Source organism: Schistocerca nitens, chromosome 12 (assembly GCF_023898315.1).
Source record: "Schistocerca nitens isolate TAMUIC-IGC-003100 chromosome 12, iqSchNite1.1, whole genome shotgun sequence".
Classification (NCBI taxonomy): domain Eukaryota; kingdom Metazoa; phylum Arthropoda; class Insecta; order Orthoptera; family Acrididae; genus Schistocerca; species Schistocerca nitens.
In genome coordinates this window covers 5541964-5565376 of record NC_064625.1, presented here as the reverse complement: position 1 = coordinate 5565376, position 23413 = coordinate 5541964, and the positions used below count along the sequence as shown (strand labels likewise).

Sequence of the window (23413 nt, the reverse complement as noted above, 5' to 3'; positions counted from 1 at the left end):
TTATTTCACTGAAGCTTCGCTCACGAGAGGCCACTGTAACAGGAAGTGTTAAGTAAATTCTAAGAGCTATTTGGATATTCGGATATATGTCTTCTAAAAAAAGCTCTTGAATCTTTTTAAGAATGTCAAGTGGTGTAGTTTTTTCAACATCGTTAATGAGTTCTTTAGCTTGCATTCGAAAAATTTCCAATTCATGTTTAAGAAGAACATCAATTGGCTCTTTTTTTAGAGCTTCTCCCGTTAGAAAATAAAATTCTGAAGATATTGAAGCCATTGCCATTGCCTCATACCTCTTAGTGAGTTCTGTCAGGATTTGATCATAAACCAAATTTATTTCCCTCTGAAATTCCTGTTTTGAGTCGAGATGGTCATCATGCATTTGTTTGTTTGATTCTGAAAGAAGTTGGCTCATGATCTTCCATCTTTTTTCAGCAAAATTTTCATCAATACCGATTTCTTGCACTCGCTTTGTTGCATAAATGACTGCTGGACCAATACCTTCATGTCGGATTTCCTAAATTGAATTTGACAATCCCTTTATAATTTTGCTAGCCTTGTTGACTGCAACAGTCTCTTGCTGAAGTGACTTACTGATTTTATCAATCGAAACTAGAATCCTTTCCCTCAGATGCAAAAGACATAGGAATGTGAAGTGGATTTGCTTGATGAGTCCTTGAGCCCCCACTGACGTATCCAGGTTCCATTTGTCTTGGTTAATATCAGCCATTTCCTCCACACTTGCATACAGTTCGTTCAGTGTACTTTTTAAAGTGGTGATTGCTCTTCGTTTGGTTGACCAACTAGTGTCACAATGACCCTTCAATGTAATGTTGAAGCTGCTTAACACAGCTTGCCACCTTCCTGTAGAGCCACTGAAGAAATCTTTTGAACTGTTCCAAAAAAAGTAATCATTAGAGGCGAAACAGCAACAGCTTGTGATACGACAAGGTTTAAACTATGTGCAGCACACGGTACAAACCGAGCACTATCATTTTGTTTGAGGATCTGAGCTTGCACACCGATGTATTTTCCAGCCATATTGCTGTCATTATCATAAGCCTGACCTCTGCAATTTTCAATACTTAGCCCATCTTTTTTAAGAATGTCCACTGAAATGCTTTCATCTGTTTTTTCATTAGTGTTGATAAAGTCAATGAAACTTTCTTTAACAGTTCCCACTGACAATTCAACAAATCTAATAACTTGGCTCATTTGCTCAATGTGAGCACTGTCTGGTGCACAGTCAAAGATGATCGAAACGCATTTTCCATTTTTTATTTGATTCAAAATTTTCTGCCTCACATTACTTCCAATTAAAGTTATGAGCTCATTTTGGACTTTAGGGGAAAAGTAACTGAGTGCTATTTTATTTGATTTAACGTATGCCATATGTTCTGCTAGTTTAGGATGATAGTGACTTATTAGTTCTCATGTGCTTAAAAAAACTCCACTTCTTGACTCACCAATGATTTCTTACTTTGCTGTTCCTCGAAGTGGTAGATTATTCTTAGCACAAAATATAATTACATCTATGACTACATTCAGTATGTTCCTCCACTTCTCTACCTCCTTCTGAACACTTTCTTGAATTTCATCATCTACACTTTTCTTTTGTTTTAGTCACTTTTGCAAATCTTTCCACTGCATGCAACACAACCTGTGGCTGGACAAGTTTTCGTGATTGTAAATGAGAGGGTTTAAGTGTTTCCAGTCATTGAAGCCTTTATTAAAATCTGAAAATGAAGATGACTTTCCACGATGATCCTTCCCAAAGAGGTGACAGGGAAAACAAAATAGAGAATCTTCCGACTGGCTATAAAGTAACCATTGTCTTCGCACACGTTCGCCATTTGTGAGCTTTTTGTAAAACCGCTTGCCATCAAAATGTCTATCTCCATCCGACACGGGAAACTTGAAGGTTGATAAGTCAATTATATGAGGGCCATGTTCAACCAGCACAATTCAAATACCATCAGTAATCAATGGATAGCTAGGCCATTTTTTTGGAACATTAAAAACTATTTCACCTATTTCTGGTGAATAGTCTTCTTCTAGTGGAGGTAAATCATGACAACCACCCGCTGATCCTTCCTCATCTAAAGAACTGTGTATGGAAGATTCGTATGCTTCATAGGCTTGATCTGTTGCAGTGTTACGTGTGTCCACCTCCTTGTTGGGTTTTAGCCAATTTTTCTAGTCTCCTGAAAGGAGACTGTAAGAGAGAGAAAAATAAACATCTAGCATTTTTCACACGTCAGGCTTTATTTCCATTTTAAAAAAAGTTATTGTTGTCGTTCTGTGTTCTGTATTCCATACAAACGCTTTGAGAAATGCAAGAAAGTTCTGCTAGATTTCATTAACCCAGAGTGTCTCAGTGAAATGTATGAAGGGACACTTCGTGCCTCATGTGGCAAAACAGCAGATAGTAGTACAGTGGAATAAATTCAGAGATACTATCAATACCTTGCTTCTACTTGGCATGTACATCAAAGTTGCTTCTTTAACACTGCTTGCTTTTATCAAAAACATTCATCTGAGATTATAATGAAATTAGCGTCACTTTGATATTTATCGAATGTGATGACATTTTGGATAAAACAACTGATTTCATCTTAATTACTATTAAATCTTATGTGTAATTTTAACTGGTACGTCTGTTATAAACAACATGGCAAATGGCCAAACCCCCTTAGATAGCAGATCAAATGTTACTGAAATAAACAATAAAGGTGCTACAATTATCAAACATGAGTATGTTCATATTTATAATTTTAGTAAATGAAATGTAGTTGTGAGAAAGAAAAATTGGATGACTGGCATTGTAGATGAATGAGTTCATATTATTTTGAATAATCAAAAGTTAAACTCTGGTTTTTTATGTACTCGTTAACAACAAGACTGATAATTTTAGTATCTTCCCTAGGGACACTTTTGGCAACACCTATGTCGATTGAAACTTATAGTGACATATTCGTGACTTTCCACAGATTTTGATATGTATATATTGTGATAATGTAGTTTTACCTACTGCTACGAATTTCAAATCAAAAAATTGACTGCGGGGGTGGGGGGGAACACCAGTCCATAAATTAAGCAGATTTATGTAAGAAGCATCAAATCGTAAATAGTGTGAATCTACTGCGAGAAAAATGGGGAAAATGTTTAACCCTGATAAAACAAAATAAGAGTTTCATTCAAACATGAATGAATCATAGCTGCTTATGAACCACGAGCATGAGCACAGGAAACATATTGCTATTACAGAACACACGACTCATCTTCCTCGATGTACGACCGGGTGCTTCCTCTTGCTACACGGCCACAGATGAACTGGTAACTGTTGAGTTTTGCAGGGTCGTATCACTGTGAATGCAGCTCCGGCGAGCCTTTTGAGGGAGGCAGTCAGCCTCACGGTTGACAGGATTAGTGTCGGCACCAAAGTCCTGCGAATTGGCGACAGACAACACGGGGGTGCATGTTCGGTCTGGGTTACTTCCGCTTGCCGGCCAACACGAACATCTACCACTACGAAGGTGGGTGGTGATTTTGAAACCTGCTGGAAAACCTGCTAGGATGGGGAGGTAGGCGAGTCGTCACTGCCAATGAACTTTTAAGTGCTAAATTATTTCTCAGTACGATAACGAGGTAATGCCGAAAGTGTACGCGGGGTGTTCCGCACGAGTCGTTCTATGTCGCTCTCGTAAGGCCTCGTGCTTCAAAATCCTCACCCACAAACGTTTGGGCATGTCGTAATTGCCCTGACCTGGCGAGAGTACAATTAAGCCAAAATGATCTATGTTCCTTCAAAACCTCAAGTCTGCTAATAAATTGTCGACTCAGCGGAGATAAAAGAAAAGAAAAAGGTAAAAAGATTTGATATGGCAATTCCCGTAGCAAAATTAATGAGGCCAGTAATATTAACAACAAATCTTGTTTATACGTGTATGTGATAATTGTTATTAAATAGGTCTAATATGACTTTCTGGGTACTTTGTTAAGGTAATATTTTGCAACTGTTGCCATAAGCTAATATCACAAGTAAATAATATTTACTTACCGTGAATATAGATTATACGTTTACTTGCCCAATTAAACAAGAAATATGCCAACTCGATCTGACCACAATCGCACCTTATGCATTTGCAGGAAGATGAAGATGTCAAAACTACTTTGCAAGGTGCTCTCATGCTCTGATAAAAAAGTTCATGGAGTAAGAAGGTTCAGCTTGGGTAATATATATTAGCTGAGCACTGCCAAAAAATAAAGAATAAAATAGTAGTAGTAGTAGTAGTATTTTTCAAAAGTTTATCTAAAAAGATAATACCGGCCACAGCGCACATTCTGTTTCGAGCAGGCTGCACATCTACGCCATAGCCTGCGTTTTTTGGACTGGTCACTTGGAGTGACACGAGGAAAGTGCCTCCCAGTAAAGCGAAGAGGATTCTAGTCATCAGAGCGTCTTCCTTTACTATCTCTTCTCCGCTCTGTAGCAAATTTTTCCAAGCGTTATTTTTTCAGAGGGTGGCACGGCGCTCCGTAACGTCATCGTCGGCAGCCTTTGGAATTTGCGCCACCCTTGCTCTTGCGGCCCTGGCAGGGGCCACTCCTGCCAACCTAGGTACACCCCTGGATAAGCATCGACCACTGTGCTGCATTCTACGAGGGTGGTTTGAAAAGTTCCCGGAATCACCACGAGAAGTTAGCGCAAGCGCAACGAGTTGTTCACGTGATATTCGTTGGACTGTTGCCTGTAAACACGTGCCACATCAGTGCTCTCGGAAGAGAGCTGTGGCGCTGACACGGCTCAGTTGTTGTTCCTGCATAGTGATTTGCGAAGATATTGGGAGGGAATCGAGATTCGAACAGTGATTAAGTTCTGTGGCGAAACAAGTTGGGATATTTTTATTTCCCCCTCTTGGTTTGCCATCTGCCTCCTTAAATTCATTTTTTCAATTTAACTAAGTACCATTAACATATGTGCGTGTAATCTGTATTTTCATAAAAGAGAAAGGTTGGCCCTCAGCCTTAAAGAATATACCACCAGATCTAATTTTGTGCTTAGTTTTATGTATGTAATAGTTTTATGTATGTAATTGAATTTCCCAATTTATTTCGACTATTCCTAGTTAATAACTTTTATTACAGGGTGAAATCAGTAATTGTTTCGTAATTTAAATTCCATTGTTGATGTATAAACAAATATATAAAGTCCGTACTAATTATAAACATTTGGAGGAACAACTAATAGTATTCTTAAAGCATTTATTTGGCTCTATTCTAAAACATGTTAGCAAAGACAGCCCTTAATTAGTGCTTATGTAATTACCAGGTTTGTCGAAAGTATTGTTTGTATAACTATATCTGTTAATTTCATCATTTAAACAAATAATTCGGCTTAACCCCTGTAGCAGAAGCAACTGTTAAAAAAAAATAAAAAAAAAGAATTTTTCCATGCATTCAAGTTAATTGAATGGAATACCGTATTTACTCGAATCTAAGCCGCACTCGAATCTAAGCCGCACCTGAAAAATGAGACTCGAAATAAAGGGAAAAAAATTCCCGAATCTAAGCCGCACCTGTAATTTCAGAATCGAAATCCAAGGGGAGAGAAAAGTTTTAGGCCACACCTCCAAATCGAAACAAAGTTGGTCCATTGTAATATGAGACACAATTTAGGTCGAATGAATGACGATACAGCTACAGTAGTTTGGTTCGAGTCGTAAGCATAGCAGTTAAGCTTTACCAGTTAGCCATTGCTATACGTCAGGCGCTCCGTCCGTATTTATTGGGGTACCCTTCCTTTTTCACGTGCTTCGTCTGGTTTGAATCAATTGCTTAGTTTGCTTCGATCTGACAATTGCCGTTTTCTTTGTTATAGGTGTTTACGTCACTCGTAAGCTGAAAATGCATTACTATGCTGTGTCATGCATTGATAGTGCGTGTTTATGACCTGTCGCGGCTCGCGGCATGGCTTGCTTTTGTGCGTACTACCACCCCTTACAAAAAGAGAGAGAGAGAGAGAGAGAGAGAGAGAGAGAGAGAGAGAGAGGAATCGTCTCATTAGCGAAACAATGGCAAGAGACTGCCATTTGTTGTTACTTACACTGCTGCTTTCTTTGATAATGATCAACAAGAACCAAATAATAGACTGCGTATGATAGAACATGTTCTGAAAGAGAGGTAGGTGAAAATTTTTCTCCGTTTGAAAATCTTTGCGGCCGCTTCTTTAGTATATCAAATTCTGCACAGAAATTAGAGCCATCTTAGGTTTAAAAATCTAGTCAGTTGCCGTACTTCATTTCTGACTGTATCACTATTAGGCATAAGAATAATACGAATATAAACATGACACGATACGTATATTCTTCCACGTTTGCTGTTGTCTCACTCTAGTTTCGTAGTTTATTAGGCAGACAGGATTTAAATGAGATAGCAGCAAACATGAAAAATACGTGGCAAAATGTTTATATTCGTATTATTCTTATGGTGAAGAGAATACTGCATGTGATTCACATTTCATCAGGTTCCTATTAGCAACCATCTCTTCTCACAGGTAGGAAAAAATTGAGAACGTAGAGTTGGCCATATTGACAAACAGTCTTGCCAGTCGGATTTTCGTAGTACATTGAAATTCTGCTACATTCAAAGATGAACAATACAGAATTTGTATTTACTTCGTTGCATAATGTATGAAAATGCAGTGGTTGAAACTCGGAGCGGAGAAAAAAAGCTCGTCTTGCACCCTTTTTTTTTTTTACTGGTGCAGATGTTTTGGCGCCAGTATTTATCTTTTTGCCTACAAAGCTTGCCTGTGTAGCGCTACATATATTCGACGGCAGAAGTTAGTTGTGGCGGCACCTACCAACATTTTTCAGAACTTCCGCTTGCTTTGCACTCGATTCTAAGCCGCATTACAAAAACCGAAAAAAAAAGTGCGGCTTAGATTCGAGTAAATACGGTATGTTTTAATTGTAATTTCTGTAACTTTAACATCAGACAATGTCTAGTTTCAGTACCTATTATTGTTATGATATATAAAGGCCAGATTTTCAGATGAAAAATCCGTGCTGGTTAGGTCACAACATTGGATCAACTTAACCATGAAACAACTGTTACACCAATAGTCCGTGTGTTAAAACAAAGACTGAAACACGTGGTTAGGTTTTTAACTGCTCGTAGATGTTCAACAGTAAACTATTGTAGCAGTAGCTGATGTTTTCCTGCAAACTATTACTGAAGCTTATCGAAAGGTAAACAATAGTGAACTGGCCATATAACTGTGTATTATTGGTCGGGGGTTGTGAACAGCGAACGTAAAGAACTATGAAACGCAACTGTCGGCTACATACTTTATAGTAGTCAGTGTTGAGCTTCCACCCCCCCCCCCCCCCCCATTTTTCAGCCAGTATCACAATGCAGTACGTCAACACCGAGGACCATCGACGGCAAAATAAAGCAGGCGAATGTCACAGTACTTCATAAAGAAAAGTATGACAGCAAAAGACATTCATGCCAATTTCCAGAATACACTGGGGGACCCGGCTCCTTCATATTCAACTGCTGCCAAGTGAACAAATGAATTTAAATTTGGTCAGGAGAGCTTAGATGATCCGCGTAATGGTCGGCTGAGATGTGTCACTACTCCAGAAATCATTGCAAAAGTGCAGAAAATGGTCACGGACGATTGCAATTGAAAGTGCGTGAAATTGTGCACGCTTGACAGATGTCGTATGAAAGGGTATATCACATTTTAACTGAAGAATTAGAAATGAAAAAATTATCTGCAAAATGGTGGCCACGACTCTTGACGCATGCCTGTACACGTGTGCCATCGCTATGGCAAAATTACTCGCACTAAAGTATGAATTGTTGCCACACCCACCTTATTCACCCGATATGGCTTCATCGGACTTCCGTGTCTTCCCGAGGCTGAAAATTTTTCTTGGGGGACGTAGATATACTTAAAACAAAGAACTGATAGCCAGCGTTGACAACTATTTTGTCGGCCTGGAGGAATCTCATTTTCGAGATGGGATCGAGGCACTGGAACACCGCTGGACCAAGTGCATTAATCTACAAGGAAACTATATTGAAAAATAAAAAAGGTTTCAGTGATGTAAGTACTTTTTCCCTATCCCGTTCTGAGAACTTTTCAAACCACCCACATACTCGTACACGGGCGTGACAACCAACAAGCTGTCTGACCACACAAATGGCCTCTGACAAGCTGTGGCCGAGAAACAACTGGATCGTACTATAGTTGAGCACATTGCCCGACATGACAGCCTTCATTTCAATGACTTCTTCATAGCCTATGCTATCTGTACGAATCGTCACCATCTGACAACTGAAGGACGATCACCAGAGTGGTATACAGTTTATCGTATCGGTATAACAGTTCTCGGACAAACTGCTTTTAACCAATATTTTCAAACCAGAGTATCAGCATTCTGGAAAAGGTATGTATCCAGCATCAGTTCCCGAGTTAAAAGTTTTGGATTTCTTCCAAATTTTTTGTCCCTTGTGGTAAGCAAATGAGAAGAAGCACATTCACTTGCAATAGCTCATTTTCGTCCACTTCACAGCCGTAGTGAGGCTTGTGTAAACACTTCTGACTCGGCTACATTTTTCTGCAAACATTTACCAGGCGTGCCAAGTTTGGAAAGAAGCTACCAGAAATCGGGACGAGAGAACTGGTGATGGGGTCTGGGGGCCCTTCCTTGGAACTTTAAAAAAAATTGACGACAAAAATCTTGATCTGAAACCAATTTGTAACATTTGAAAAGTAAGTATTTAAACACGGAAGGGTCAATTTAAATGCTTTATGCTCGGCAGTGACGTCACAGGGTGAACATCGGTATGCCAAAACGCAACTTAACTGCAAGTTCACACATTCGCAGTACTGAAGTTTGTATGTGTATACTATATAGTCCGTGCTAAACGGATGACGAAAGGGTAATTCATTACTTCTGAAAAAACACTGGTTTCAAAACAGTGCAAAGAAAAACATTGTATTATCAAACTACTAAAATAAATAAAATAGTGAATTCTATAATTTTAGCAGGGGCTCCTGTAAGACCGTAATTTTAGCTTAGAAATCGTGATAATTATGGAAAAATCATAATACTTGGCATGTCTGAATTCCAGGCAACAGTGGCCAGTAATGTTGGCATACATGTGGTTACAATTTGCACGGCTGCAATATTGCTGGCATAGCCCTTATAAATGTACTTTAAATGTCTGTCACTGAGGTTTGGGTCATTTTGGTGGTCCCTAAAAAGACTCCATTTGGGCCAGCCTCAATTCTTGGGAACAGGAAAATGGAATCTGTCTGCCACAGCACGTCAGTAGGGCTGATGGGGCGGTACTGTCAACACCACTCGGCTACAACTGGGGAAGGTGTGCCCCGAGCCTTGCTGCCGTGCTACCGACAAGTATCGGAGCTGTCCCCTCGTGTTAAAATGACCTCTCTCCTTAACCTCGCTAGTGCACCGACGTGGTAGGCAGCATTAGCTTTCTGTCCTCAGGTTATCAGTGCGCTGTCGAACTCACCGGTAATGTCAAAAAGGGCAACTCGTACGGTTTCACTTTTGACGCACTCGTCCTGACCACCTCGGCGCGAGGAGTCACCGAGGTGTGACATTTGAAACTCTAGTTCCTCATCTCGGTGTCATACTCTAGCACCGACATTTTGTTGCTGATAATGAAGTGACAAAAAAATGTATATTTCAAAATATTTCTCCCAACACCATACGGTTGTTCCCACAGCCAGCAGTCAACAATTTGAGGCTCGAATAGGCACACACTTCCTGCACATCGAGTGCGTTACTGTGTGTCACGTATAGTGATTTTCTGAATACTGACACAGTCTACGTTTGAAAAGTCACAAACATCGTGACACTTTTCATTACTTTTGCTGGTGGGAGACTCCAGAAAATGGTTCGCTATCCACGTCTTACTGGCACTCCTTAATGACTCCGACCATCTTGTAACTTGAGAATTTGACAAGGCCGAGTCCTCGTAAGCTTGCCAAATCATTTTGTATGTCACTGCAAGACTTTAATTTCAATGTAATTTGACACTGGCAAATTGGAACACCTGATCTATTTCAGAAAATATTTTCTTATTCAAAATTTTACTAACAGTTGTCCTGACCACACTGGATTTTTTACTGTTATGAGTCATCAGAGCTAAAAAATATAGAAATAATGAAATGCAAATGTTACTGTCATATATAAAACAAATACAAACTGGAAGACAGAGAAAAAAAATAATAATATAGCCAGTGTCTCTTTACAAAAGTAGTCACATAATGCCTGTCTCCCTCACTTGACATCATCTGTTGGACCTACTCATTCACCGTACTTGTAAAATGGAACAGTTATGTTTGTAGACGGTGCTCATTTTGCTTGGATTACAAGTCTGAAAAGAACAATAAAAAATAAGTTTAAAAAAAGTATAACTAATCATCATTTTTATTTTTTATTTATATCGGCCACAATTTTGAGTAGTTGACGAAACTAAGATAAATGCTTACTGCGACCTTACAGATCACTTGTTCAATAAACAATTGAGAAACAATGGCCTCGTTAGTGCTTTTTTAAACAAACATATTTTTAAATTGTTCTTTCTGCCCAAGTACGCCAAGCACAGTCGTGTACCCTTTGTGTGTCCAACTGTTCCACTTTAAAAGTACGACACACAAGCAGTCAAAGCAGATGATGACAAGAGACTGAGGTGGGCGGTACATGAGTGTTTGGCATGTTACTTTTGTATATTTTTACCCCCTTCCCCTCAACAGTGTCTCTCTCTCTCTCTCTCTCTCTCTCTCTCTCTCTCTCTCTCTCTATTTTGTAATATTCAACAGTAACTTCGACTTCAGTTTTTTCTGCACTTTTTAGTTCTGACAATGACTCACAACAGTCAAATCTGTTACATTGTTGCAAGTTCGCCAGCTGAAATCAAAAAGAGGACTTTACTTTGAGTTTGGGACAGAACTCAATGGTGGACATCAACACCATCACCTGGCCCCCATACTCTATAAGGAGGCTAATAGAAACATCAGTCTTGATGCTTCCCAAATTTGAAGGTAACCCAGCTAGGAAGTACTGGAAAGCCAGGAGACCCCTTTCCCCTCCCCACAATATAACTGATGAGTTCACATCAGTCAAGGTATGTGGGTGGCACCTTAAGCTGGGATCTACAGAAGCACCAAATAGAAGATAATTTCATTAGTCATTACTTTCTGGACACATTGTACAGTGTGATGTTTGCTCCATAGCAGGCATCTGTGCTCAGAGCACTGCAGCCAGACAGAATCAAATTTGTGCTACAGCATAAATACAGGACACTTACCGCGTATGTCAGCATCTGCCACGGACTCGTCTGCAGAGTGGTGAGGTGCGGGCAGCTCCTGGACAGAGTTTCGAAGACTCTGTGCGAAACATTCTTCTCCATTATCACAGTCCGCAGCTGTGGCACAGCGTCAAATGTCGCGATGGCCTCCTCTTCACTCGTTTCCCATCTGAGTGGAGAGCACAAGATTGACTGCACGAGCATAGCATTTTCAGAAATAACCCTGTTACTGCAAATACAGCACTATTGGTGCAATTGTGTCCATTGTCTGTCTACTACAGTATGAGAGAGGAATTAAGATCTCTTCACTTTCCAAACAGTGTACGGCTAAGGTGACCCGATCACAGTACAAGCATATTTCCGTCAACAAATTTGTTTGAATCGCAATCTAATTCAGAAAGCAGTTTCGCACTAAGAAGACTTGGTATAACTGCAGCTGCTGACACAAAAGCATTGTGTAAAATTCAGTCTCATCTACATGTCTTTTTGTGTATCACAATTTGTTTCAGACCTATCAGTCTGATTCCATGTGGTATCTAAAAAGAAACACCTTCAAAATGTAGTAGAAAATGGGATCTTTCTAACATGCTACTATCTAAAAGGAACATTTAGTGTACTCAGTTAAAAAAAAAAAAAAAAAAAAAAAAAAAATCAAGAACCTGACAGAACTGGTACACCACAATAATTATGAACAGCCCACTGTTCAAATTGGCACTCACCAGACCATATTATTTCAAGGTCATTCCATTCCAACTGGTCCGGGAAAAAAATTATTGGTTGCTCAACCATCTCAGAAAAATTTGATATTTGCTGGGTGAATTCCCTCATGTGTAGTGGCCTCAAAAACATTTTTATACTTTTTTTTTATTCTTTATCATTTAGAAACACTGGCCATTTTTGTTTCAGGCCACAAGCAATTTTTTTGCACTTGCAAGCATCTGTGGTTTTTTATATTATTCAGTAATGAGTTGCCCCAGACCCTTCAAATAAGTAGCATTTAGTTCAGCACGCACTGGGCTGTAAATTATAACTGTGATCACCTAGCTGAATATATTCCTTAATATATTTTTAGTGGCTCAAAGTATTTGGTCACAATTTTTGAACAGTATTTTTCCAAAGAAATAGTGATTTCTCAGCTTTAATATTTTTTGTGCTATTACACTATGTAGCATAGTTACTTTTTATAGAGCATCAACAATGAGAGAAGCTGACACTTAAAAATACAATATTTTAAAAAGAGGATTTTTTTATTTGTTTCATTCTTTGGCCTGCAATTTATTTGTTAGGGGACCAGATAAAAATCTGAAAATTACACACTTAATAGACTTTTATGATATCAAACTTCAGTATAAATTTCAAAGGGAAGTTACGGAAAAAAATTACCAATATGAGTCAAAAATACTTTTCTTAATATCTGCAACATCTGGACCAAAGGAATAAAGTATATCAATTGCAATAAAGTATATCAATTGCATAATTTAAACACACAAAACACACATGAGATTAAATAATGAATGATTATTTGTCGAAACAATCCTCCGCAGAAGGTTTCAGCAGGCTAGCAGAAAGTATTTGGAAGTCTGTGTGTTCTCTTCCCACTTTCACCAACGTCTGTTCACTCACACTAAGTTAACAATGTGCTCTTGAAGTGTTGAATCTTTATTAATGAAGCTCGCCATATGAGAAAAAGTGTTTTTACTTACAAGTTAGCTCACAGGTTAACTCAAGTTGCAAGTAACATGAAATTGACTATTTAAAGAAATTTCATCACCTTTATGGCCAGTATTCTGTGGACCCTTTCAAGAAACATTAGAAGCCTATAACAAAAGGTCTGAGAGCTACAATGTTTGACCATTATTTTAAAAATATAATTCCAGAAAAGTCATAATTTCCCACATGTTATTCTAAGATATTTGTCATTAACAAACAAAGGGATAATAATAGTTGAGATAAAGAATTTTGTGACTCATCAGAAACTGAAAAAAAGTGGATTTAGCTTGTGAAGTCCCAGGTGTGTTGATAGCTGCTAGTAAAATTAGAAAACTAAGCAAAGCAAAAAGACCTATTGCAATGAATGCAAAAATTGAGAATGTAGCAACTCCTGTCAAAAAGAATTTGAAGGCTTCCTTTCAAAGGACAATTGCACTACGCCAAATGAAAGTTCTAAAAATTCTCTGTCCAAATATGAAGATTTGACAGAAAAGCCAAACCCTAAATGCCATATTTCAAACAAAAAGGATAAAGCTAATATTATCAGTTTCCTACCAAATACCTGGAGCTGAGCAAAAGGTAGTGATGAATTTAATGTGTCAGAATGTTTGGTTAAATTAACAAGGCAGTTAGTAAAAAAGACAGAATTTTACCTGCACTACAAAATAAAAACACATCTAATTTCAGAGTCGAAAAGATTATTAAGTTTTATCACGATGACAATAACAGCTGTTTGATGTCTGACAAAAAAGTATGTGTTTCTGTAAAGAAAATGATACTAAGCCTCAGAGACAAAAAAGGTTAATATTGTGTAATTTAAATGAACCACTCACTAAATTCAAAATAGAAAATCCTGATTTTAAAGTTGGTAGGTCGAAATTTTGCAAATTGAGACCCAAATGGTCTATTGTTGCAGGGCCAGCTGGCACCCATAATGTTTGCATTAGTTTGTATCACCAGAATATAAAGCTGATAATAGATGGGGCCAATCTCAGAGTTGACTGTAAAGACATTTTGAAAATTCTGGTTTACATCATTGACATATACAATTGGATGATCATGGGAAAATATAAAGACCGTCCAGGCAAACAAGCTTGCTTTTACATACGCCTGACAATGCAGGATACAAACAATGGGTGACACAATGAAATGGTGACAATTACAAAACTGTGACGAGTTTTTTTAAGTGTTGATAACTAACCCTGAAATTCTAAAAATACATCATTTTATTACCAAACTCAAAGTAAGTAAATTTCTGAAAGACAAAAATGAAACATTGGCAGAAACTATTCCTTTGTTGTTCAAGATGAAGTACAAGGGCATCACTGGATAAACAAACAGGCCACAGTTCATTCATTTGTGATCTATTATAATAATCAAGATAAACGAAAGAGTCACAGTTTTTGTGTCATAAGTGACTGCCTTGAACACAACATTAAAGCAGTGCATGCTTTTCATCCGCAATTAACGAACCACATAAAACAGTACCATCCTTCCACAAATAAACTAATATACTTGTCTAATGATAACGAATAAAAACAAAAACAAAAAAAAAATTATTAATATCTCATTTACAAAGAAGGCCGTGAACTTGATGCAGAATGGCACTTGTTAGCATCATGCCATGGGAAGAATGCTTGTGATGCTGTTGGGGTTACAAACAAAGCAAGCTGTCACAAAAGCTAGTCTGCAATGGACCAATGAGAACCGGATCTTGGGACCTTCAGGAAATGTTTAAATTCTGTAAAGAACAGGTAAAAGGGATGACCTACATTTTTGTAAAATGTGAGGAAATACATGAACTCTACACCAATGACTTGGAGGAAAGACTCATCTCTTGTCAGAAGATTAAAGGGACATGATATTGTCATTATTTTGCATATTTTCATTATTATGCAACTTGCTCAAGTTTGAATTCACATCAATGTGCCCAGATAGTGAACTTCATAATACAGAAAACTTGTACCACTGATACTTCAAAATAAGGATACTGTGCCTCGTGTTTATGGCGAACAGTGGTGGATTGCCGAAGATTGTAATATCGGTGATCGGAGGAAAGATGTGTGTGTTCCATATTACCAGCCACTAGCACCTAGGACCCTGTTTAAAAAAGTTGAAAAGGATCAGGTCTTGATGCCTGTTAAAAATGTACTGAAGAAGCTCTCCCCTCTGAAACTTACAACTGCAACTCACTGAACTTTTGACCTAACACACAAATTGAGTGAAGAAATTTCTGTTGTTCAATTAACAATGAAGTAAAAATAAATAAGGTGAGAACATGATAATGTAATTAGTTGACTAATTAAAAAAAGTGATCACAGATATGTATAAATTATGGAACTGGTACACTTTATCCATTAGTGCAGATATCACAAATATTAATAAACGTATTTTTGACTCGTGCTGATAATTTTTTTTTCATAAACTTCCCATTGAATCTAAAAGTTGAAATTTATACTGAAGTTTGACATCATAAAAGTCTACCAAGTGTGTAATTTTCATGTTTCCATCTGGTCCCCTAACAAGTATATTGCAGGCCAAAGAATGCTTCTCATCACTGATGCTCTACAGAAAGCAACTACACTGTGTAGTGAAGTCGCACTAAAAATATTAAGGCTAGGATATTATTCCTTCTTTGAAAAAACACTGTTAAAAAATTGAGCTTTTTTTAATTTGCAACCAATAACTTTGAGCCATTAAAAATATATTAAGGAATACATTCAGCTAGGTGATCACGGTTTTTAATTTATAGTCCACTTTGTGCAGAACTAAATGCTTCTTATCTGAAAGGTCTGGGGCAACCCATTACGTGTCCAGGCGCTGCAGTACGGGACGTCGACAGTGTACAACACCACGAGAAGACCGATATCTCACCGTCAGTGCCCGCAGACGTCCGCGGAGTACTGCACGTAGCCTCACTCGGGACCTTACCGCAGCAGCTGGAACAGTCGGCTCCAGACACACAGTCTACAGACGACTGAACAGACACGGTTTATTTGCCCGGAAACCTGCAAGATGCATTCCACTGACCCCCGGTCACAGGAGAGCCCGTAAAGCCCGGTGTCGAGAACACAGTACACGGTCACTGGAATAGTGGTCCCAGGTTATGTTCACAGACGAGTCCGGGTATAGTCTGCACAGTGATTCTTGCCGGGTTTTCGTCTGGCGTGAACCGGGAACCAGATACCGACCCCTTAATGACCTCGAAAGGGACCTGTACGGAGGTCGTGGTTTGAAGGTGTGGGGGTGGGATCACGATTAGTGCACGTACACCCCTGCACGTCTTTGACAGAGGAACTGTAACAGGTCAGGTGTATCGGGATGTCATTTTGCACCAGTATGTCCGCCTTTTCACAGGTGCAGTGGGTCCCACCTTCCTCCTGAAGGACGATAATGCACGGTCCCACCGAGCTGCCGTCGTGGAGGTGTACCTCGAAACAGAAGATATCGGGCGAATGGAGTGGCCTGTCTGTTCTCCAGACATAAACCCCACCGAGCACGTCCGGGATGCTGTCTGAAATACGGCAATCCCGGCTGGGAGCCCACAGTTGAAATACGGCTTCCCGATTACAGACACAAATTGAAAATATGGTCACTATTTTTTATAAACTTAAATTTGCCGTATTTCGTGACAGTACCTTTTCCATTAGACTTTTGCAAGGCGAAATAATTCTTGGCTTCAGTTGTCTAAGTATGATTCCACAATGCATCGTTGTTGGCTGCAGAAAAGACGTGGTTCAAAGTGTTTCTCTCATTTTGGTGTTTCAAATACAGTTTCTTCAAATTTAATTTCTTCTTTTCAGTTAATACAAAAATAATAGCATCATAATTCAAAATTGTTTCTGACTTCGACCTTCACAATGTTCTTCCATCAACACCCACAGAGAGAGTTAGCTGCCGACTGTCTATAGTCAAAGACGACTCTAGCGTCAAAGATATTTTACACTACACACAAGCTTACACTTATAATCAGTCTCTTTGCTGTTCTTTGATACTTTTCTAATAGTAATCAATATGCTTTAACTCTTAAAAACAGAAGTAAATTAACATCTAATAAGGCAAATTATAATAGCTTCTGACAAAATATAAGAAAACATATACACTTCGGTATCGAAAAATATGGTAAAAAAAAAAATAACATCTCCCAGATCCATTACATGTCGGTCGACCTATCTTTGCACGTCTTCGAACCCCTACGGCACTTCGGGTGCTCCGACAGGCACCGGTGCGAGAATGGGAGGCTGTACCCCAGCAGCTGCTCGACCACCCGATCCGGAGACTGCCAACCCGTCGTGCGGCCTGTGTACGTGTGCACGGTGATCGTATCCCGTACTGATGTCGGGGTACGTGTGCAGGAAACAGTGGCATTTTGGAGCACATATGTTTCGGGACGGTTTTCTCAACTTATCACCGATACCGTGGACTTATAGATCTGTGTCGTGTGTGTTCCCTACGTGTCTATGCTATTAGCGCCAGCTTTGTGTAGTGCCACATTGTGTGGCACCACATTATGCAATTATCTTTAATTTATGAGCACGAGTGTATTTGAGACACACAAAATACCCTCAGACTTAAAGAAGAATGACACGATTCAAATTCCCAAGAAAGTATTTACAGTTATGAATATTACCAAATCATGAGATCAAAAAGTCATGACTACAAAATACCAACACAATTAATTTACAGAAGAATGGGAAGATCCTGTAAGCTAACAGGATGAGATTCACCAATAGCATTACACAATATGTCCTTTTAGTGTTCTTTATGATAATATAAGGTGCTTATGAGGTTTGTATCTTCGGCTGAGGGTCTCCCTCGGTATTTGTCGGGATTATTGCGGACACTGGGTCCTCGAGGCACAGAAATACACGAACTACGAATTATTAGCCATCACCACTTTATTTCTAGGGAGCAAACAATGAGCAGGATGGAATGTAACGATATTATGAAAAGGAAAGCTGCTACTCACCATACAATGGAGATGCTGAGTCGCAGATAGGCACAACAAAAAAAGTGTCACAAATAAAGCTTCTGGCCATTAAAGCCTTCATCAACAATAGATGACACACACACACACACAAATGCAAATCACACGCAGCTGCAGTCTCAAGCAACTGAAATCACACTGTGAGCAGCAGCACCAGTTCATGATGGGAGTGGGGACTGGGTGGGGGTAAGGAGGAAGCTGGGGCGGGGAGGGGGAGAAATAGTATGGTGGCGGCGGCAGACAGTGAAGTGCTGCAGGTTACACGGTGGGCAGGGGAGAGGTGCAAAAGGGGGAGCGGGGGGGAGACGCAGCGGAAAAGGAAAGAAGTAAAAAGACTGGGTGTGGTGGGGGAATGACGGCTGTATAGTGCTGGAATGGGAACAGGGAAGGTGCTGGATGGGTGAGGACAGAAGGGTTATAGGAACGTAGGATGTATTGCAGGGAAAGTTCCCACATGCGCAGTTCAGAAAAGCTGGTGTCGGTGGGAAGGATGCATCTGGCACACACTGAAGCAGTCACTGAAATAAAGGAGGTCAGGTTTGACAGCACGTTCGGCAATAGGGTGGTCCACTCGTTTCTCGGCCACAGTTTGTCGGTGGCCATTCGTGCGGACAGACAGCTATTCGGTCGTCGTGCCCACATAGAATGCAGCACGGTGGTTGCAGCTCAGCTTGTATATCACGTGACTGGTTTCGCAGGTAGCCCTGCATTTGATGAGATAGGTGATGTTCGTAACCGGACCAGAGTAAGTGGTGGTGGGAGGGTGTACGGGACACGTCTCACATCTAGGTCTATTAAAAGGGTACGAGCCACGAGGTAAGGGGTTAGTAGCAGGGGTCGTGTAAGGACGGACAAGTATAATGTATAGGTTTGGTGGATGGCGGAATACCACTGTGAGAGTGGTGCAGAGGACAACGTGCAGGACTTTTCAGTTCACGACGAGAGATAGTCGGAGCCCTGACGGAAAATGTAATTCGGTTGCTCCGGCCCCGGGTGTACTGAGCTAAGAGGGGAATGCTCCTCTGTGGCCAGACGGTGGGACTTTGGGGGGTGGTGGAAGACTGGAAAGATAAGGCACAGGAGCTTTGTTTTTGTACAAGGTTGGCAGGATAATTACAGTCTGTGAAGGAGCTTCAGTGAGACTCTCAGTATATTTTGAGAGGGACGACCACGGGTGGCTAGGATGTACGGAAGGGACTTCTCGGTACGCGACGGGTGGCAGCTGTCGAAGTGGAGGTATTGCTGGGGGTTAGTAGGTTTGATACGGACAGACTTAGTGATGTAGCCATCTTTGAGGTGGAGGTCAAAATCTATGAAGGTGGCTTGGGTTGAGTAGAGCAAATGGGGGAGAAGTTGTTGAGGTTCTGGAGGAATGTGGATATGGTGTCCTTAGCCTCAATCAAGATCACAAATATGTTGTCAATGAATCTGAACCAGGTAAGGAGTTTAGGATTCTGGGTTTTTTAGGAAGGCTTCCTCTAGACTGCCCACGAATAAGTTGGCATAGAATGGTGCCGTGCGGGTGCCCGTAGCCGTACCCCAGATTTGTTAGTAGGTAATGCCTTCAAAGGAGAAGTAATTGTGGATGAGGATATAGTTGGTCAAGGTTACTAGGAACAAGGTTGTCGATTTGGAATCTGTCGGAAGTTGGGAAAGGTAGTTTCAACAGCAGTAAGGCCATTGGCATTAGGAATGTTAGTGTAAAGGGAAGTGGCATCAATAGTGACGATCAGGGCTCTGTGTGGTAAAGGGACAGGAACTGTGGAGAGTCGGCACAGGAAATGGTATCTTTTATTCGGGAGGGTAGGTTCTGGGTAATAGGTTGAAGATGTTGGTCTACAAGGGCAGAGATTCTGTCAGTGGGGGCACGTTAACCAGACACAATGGGGCATCCTGGGTAGTTAGGTTTGTGGACTTTAGGAAGAATGTAGAAGAAGGAGGTAGGAGTGTGGAGAGTTGTGGGGATGAATACAAGAGATGGACTCTGGGGAGAGGTTCTGGAATGAGCCTACAGATTTGAGTAGCGACTGGAGATCCTGCTGGATTTCTGGAATAGGGTCACTGTGGTAAGGTTCGTCGGCGGAAGTATCTGACCGCTGGCGATGTCCTTCTGCCAGGTAATCCTCGCAGTTCAAAACAACAGTGGTGGAGTAGTTGTCCGCATGCAGGATTATAAGGTCAGGATCAGTTTTTACATGGTGGGCTGCAGTTCTTTCTGCGTATGTAACGTTAGTTTGCACGTTGAGGGATTTGTAAAATGATGTTGAGGCAAGGTTTGGGGTTAAGAATTTCTGGAAAGTTAACAGAGGGTGATCTGGGGGCAGTGGGGTCGGATCACGGTTCAATGGAAGAGAGAAGTGAGTTAGGCAGGGTTCAATATTGGTCTTTGGTTGAGTCTGAATGGTAGGGTTGGTGGCAAAAAACTGTTTCCACTGTAGGGACTGGGAGAAAGAGAAAGGTCTTTAACAAGTCCTGCATGACTGAATTTGAGAGTGGGACAAAAAGTGAGGCCTTTGGAAAGGACTGATATTTCTGTGGGGAAAGGTTCACGGAAAGGTTCACGACTGTGCTGCGAGCCTGTGTTCTGGATTCTGTGTGGTGGTGGGAGGGAGTTTCTGAGGGTGGGGTAAGTGAAGTAGGTCAGCAAGACAGGGTTTGTCAGCTACGATGGGACGTGGGGGAGGTTCGGAGATGGTTGTAGTGGTGGTGGACGGTGGTACTCCGAGGTGCAAGTAGGAAGTGAGCAGGATGGATAGTTTTTTTGAGGTGGCATTGTGCATGTTGCTCAAGTTCCTGCAAGGCAAGAGTTTCAATGTGTGTTATTTGTTACAGGAATTTGGGATTGCATAGCTGGAGAATTTTGTGAATGGAGAGGAGGTACTGCAAGAAGGTTTGGGCTAGGTTGATACGGTTTTGCAGGACTATGTTGGTGAGGGCTAAGGATTGGTAGAATCTGAACAGGTGGACGTCACTGTGGAAGGTGGGGTGGCAGCCAGAGATGGGTAATTTGATGGTAAGGCCATTTGGGGGGATTCCATGAGCCAAGCAACAACACTGCAACAGTATGTGGGACTGGGATCTGGCTAGGGATAAGGAAACTTTTCTGTACTGACGCAGATGGAAGGAGCAAGGATCCACGGTGGCGGAAAAAATTTGGAAAATTACGTAAATAACATAGAATTACCTCCAAAAAATTTCACAAAAATACACCCAAATACGTGTGAAAATTCACGAAAAGGGTGCAAAAGGGAGAAAACAAGATTTGAGCTGATACAGAGGCTACTGAAAATCATTTTTCCTGTGAGTTATTCACGACTGGAAGAAGGAAGGGAGGAAGTGATGATGGTGCACAAAGTACCCACTGTCACACACTGTCAAGTGGCTTACAGGATACAGATGAACATCGGGATCTAAATATGGACAAAAGCAAAACATGGGTAAAGGAATGTAGTTTAGACAAAGAATGCAATGCTGAGGGAGTTGGATTAGGAAATGACACTTGCAGCAGTAATGAGCTTTTGTATTTTGGCAGCAAGATGATAAATGATGGCAAAACTAAAAAGACACACATATACAATGTGCAACATTGAGTGTAAATTTATTATATGTGCCTGTGTCTATGACAATTTTTTTCTTTCAAAACTAGACCCAAAAACTGGGTGGATCTTATATGTCAGTATCAAGTTGAGGTAGCTTCCTATAAACTCCACTTCTTCAAAATTTCAATGTTTCAGTTTCAAGCAATTTACTGCTAGCTTGCTTCCGAACTTGAGCATTCCAGTTGTACAGACTTCAGTGGATGAACATGTGCCACTGTTAACAGTTTTCATATTGTTCGTTTAAGTTTCAGTTACTGTTGTGTTTAATGTGGAGATCCACTTGTGTTGCACCTATATTGTGGTTTTATTTGCAAACTATGGCTGAAAAGCAGTATTGCTATACTATTGCATTTAAGCTTCAAGTGATTACATATGCCAATGCACATGGAAATAAGGCTGCAGAAAAGTATTTCGAACAACCTCCAACCAAAAAAGCAATAGGAACATGGCAGAATCAAGATGATGTTTTAAAGAAAGCACTACACAGTGAACATAATCTAAGAAGTGGGACTGCTGAATGGCCAAAACTTGAAGCAGAACTCAATACTTGTATTTTAAAGAATACACATGTGGAGAAATTATCATTGATAAAGTGAAAGCGATATACACTAACAGAGGGATTGCCGACTTTACTGGATCAACATTATGGTGTTCAGTATTTATCATGAGGTATCTGCTTTGTATGCGGACTGAGTTACAAGTGACAGAACAGCAGTTCTTTTCGAGTAGGGAGGGCAGATACAAAAGATGTTCAGAGATAGGCTGAAAATGACATTCACATTGATAAAACAGGCAGCCAGAAAGCAAATTTTAATGTACACAATTCATGCATTGTTGTTGTTGTTGTCTTCAGTCTTGAGACTGGTTTGATGCAGGTCTCCAAGCTACTCTATCCTGTGCAAGCTGCTTCATCTCCCAATGCTCTGAGACTGCTATTGATAACATTTTCATAAACAAGTCTAGGGAAAACAGTCATATCACAAAAAAATAGTACATGGGCTATCTGATCACGGCATGCAGCATCTTGTGTTAAATGTTGAAACTTGTCAGGATTAAAAATCTATTAAATCTGAGTACAGGAGGGTAACAAATAAGTCAAAAATTGAGAAATTCAAGAAACAGCTCAGAGACATGAACTGGATAGATGTTTACAATACTTCTGGCTCAAATGGAAAATACAAAGCATTCATTAATAAAGTTACCTCCACTTTTGATAATTGTTTTCCCCTAGAGGTAACTCAAATCACACAGAAGTAAAAAAATAAACCATGGATTACATAAGGAATAAATATGTCATGTGGGACAAAAAGAAGACTGCATTTACTATCTATGAGCAGCTCTGATATTATCATAGCAATGCATTACAAAGAATATTGCAAAATATTGAAGTAAGTAATCCAGAAATTGAAGCAGCTTTATTATGAGAAAAAGTACACCGGGAAACAAAATAAAAACTTTCTGGGATATAGTTAAGTCAGAGACGGGTGAGGCCAAAAAGGAAGAGGAACAGATAGCTCTAAAAATAAATGAGACTTTGGTGACAAGTGCATGTAGTGTTGCAAACTTCTGAAGCAAGAACTTCATTTCTGGTTACCAGGTTCAGCAAACAGTGCAACGAAGTATCTGAGACCATTCTTTAAAAATGACTTCAGCAAAATGGAAATGGCACTCATATTTCCCAAATAAGTAGCACTCATCATAAAATCCTTAAAATCTAAGTATTCTAGTCGGTACGATAACATATCAACGAAGTTAATCAAAG

General features: G+C 40.1%; 1 protein-coding gene across 1 annotated transcript in view; it reads right to left on the bottom strand.

Moving 5' to 3' along the window:
- The window catches only part of LOC126215304 (uncharacterized), a 129205-nt gene that overhangs the window by 69501 nt on the left and 36291 nt on the right, over nucleotides 1-23413 (bottom strand). The window contains exon 4 of the mRNA XM_049941986.1: nucleotides 11356-11524. Coding sequence (XP_049797943.1) covers nucleotides 11356-11524 — 169 coding nt within the window. The remainder of the gene's footprint in view (nucleotides 1-11355; nucleotides 11525-23413) is intronic.